This window comes from Numida meleagris, chromosome 24 (assembly GCF_002078875.1).
Source record: "Numida meleagris isolate 19003 breed g44 Domestic line chromosome 24, NumMel1.0, whole genome shotgun sequence".
Taxonomy (NCBI): Eukaryota; Metazoa; Chordata; class Aves; order Galliformes; family Numididae; genus Numida; species Numida meleagris.
The window spans coordinates 29,478-31,555 of NC_034432.1; the positions used below are offsets into that span (position 1 = coordinate 29,478).

At 62.1% G+C, this 2,078-nt stretch overlaps 1 protein-coding gene across 1 annotated transcript in view; it reads right to left on the reverse strand.

Annotated features, from left to right (window-relative positions):
- Window positions 1-2,078, reverse strand: part of SMG5 (SMG5, nonsense mediated mRNA decay factor) — a gene marked incomplete at its 3' end in the record, with an annotated part of 46,640 nt that overhangs the window by 29,471 nt on the left and 15,091 nt on the right. Inside the window, 1 exon segment of the mRNA XM_021376535.1 lies at window positions 1,486-1,642. Coding sequence (XP_021232210.1) covers window positions 1,486-1,642 — 157 coding nt within the window.

The following is a 2,078-nucleotide window of genomic DNA, read 5'->3' on the forward strand; positions in this document are numbered from 1 at the left end:
TCCAGGACCCAACCTCCCTGCCTTGCCTCCTCAGACCCAACCTCACCCCCTCCCTTCCAGGACCAAACCTCCCCTCCAGGACCCAACCTTGCCTCCTCAGAACCAACCTCACCTCCTCACTTCCAAGACCCAACCTCCCCATCTCGCCTCCAGGACTCAACCTCACCTCCAAGACCCAACCTCGCCCCCTGACTCCAAGAGCCAACCGCAGTCGTGAAGCAGCACACTGTATGTACACAGCTGGGGGGTACTCAAGGGAAGCACAGACAGACAGAGGACGCCAGGAGCACGAGCAGCCCCGCACACCTACGGCCCAGGACACTGAGAGCAGCCTGACAACGAGCAGCCGTCCCCCAGCATCCCACCTGCCCCTCTTCGTTAACTCTGCACGAGTGCTCCTCCAAACCCCATCCACATCTGCCCCCACCCAACCCTTCCCCATGGATCTTCTGGCAGCCTTCCCTCCCTGTGTTCTAAGGAGGCGGTCAGAAGAAATCCAGAATGAAAAGATAATCCTTCAGATGCTGAAATGAGGACTGGGCAGCCCAGGGGAAGGACGTGGTGGACGGGCTCTGGCTGATGGTTGTGCTCAGAGTTGTGCTCGGTGCCACTGAACACCTCTGTAGGTGACACAGTGGGACCAGGTGCACCCTCAGCAGTTTGCAACGACACCAAGCAGAGCGGTGCAGACACACGCCGGAGGGAAGGGATGCCATGCAGAGGGACCCGGGCAGGCCGGAGAGCTGGGCATGAGCCAAACTCATGGAGTTCAGCACGGTCAAGTACAAGGTCCTGCACCTGGGGCGCAGCGATCCCGAGCACGGATACAGGATGGGCAGAGAGCAGCCCTGGGGAGAAGGGTTTGGGGGCTGTCAGTGGATAGAAGACTCAGCAAGAGCCAGCAACGTGTGCTTGCAGCACAGGAGGTCGATCAGATCCAGGGCTGCACCAAGAGAAGTGTGCCCAGCAGGGCGAGGGGGGGATCTGCCCCTCTGCTCTGCTCTCCTAACCCCCCACCGGGAGCACTGCGCCCAGTGCTGGGCTCCCAGCACCAGAAGGACGTGGAGCTGTTGGAGCGGGCCCAGAGGACCCTGGAGATGAGCAGAGGATGGAGCACCTCCCCTACAGGGACAGGCTGAGAGCTGGAGATCTTCAGCCTGGGGAAGGGAAGGAACCGGGGGCACCTTATAGATCTTCCAGGACCTGAAGGGGGCCAACAGGAAAGCTGGGGAGGGACTTTTGATAAGGGCACGCAGCGATAGGATGAGGAGAAACGGTTTTAAACTGGAAGAAGGGAGATTCAGAGCAGACATCAGGGAGAAATCCTGTACTGTGAGGCTGGGGAGACGCTGACACGGGTCGTGCCCCTCCCTGGAAGCGCTCAGGGCCGGGCGGGATGGGGCTGTGAGCAGCCTGGCCCGTGGAACCGGGCCATCTTCACCTCCCCTTGGGACCCAAACCATCCCAGGGCCCCACGACACCGACCTATGAGCGGGTCCGTGACGTGCGTCCAGTCGATGCAGCACTGCAGCTCCAGCTGGTAGTGGGACTGGATGTAGAGCAGCAGGTGCTGGTAGAAGCCGATGCCAGCCACCAGGTGAGTGCGGTAGGCGCACTCCAGAGCGCTGCGGCTGTGGATGTGCTGCAGGAGAGAGAAGCGAGGAGGGGTCATCAGACAGCGATCGTGTTGGCAGCTGGAAACCCGAGGTATGGCGAGGAGGAAGCAAGAGTGATCTGGTGTAAGTGCCCTTGCTGGGCAGCGCTTTATCTGCTGGCATTTCTAAGAAGGGGACGCATCTGCAGTGACAAAGGGTAAGAAACTGAGGGGCTGGAGCGGGTGCAAAAAGGGCGGCGAGGCTGGGGAAGGGCTGGGAGAATACGAGGAGAGACATCCCGGCTTGGAGCGGGAACGGGGGGAGCGGGACGGGGCAGGGATCCCGCCCTGTGCTCGGCCCCGCTGAGGCCCCACCTGGAGCGCCGCGCTCGGTTTGGGGCAGCTCGGTACGGGGAGGACGCGGAGGGGCCGGAGCAAAGAGGGCGGCGAGGCCGGGGAAGGGCTGGGAGAACACGAGGAGAGA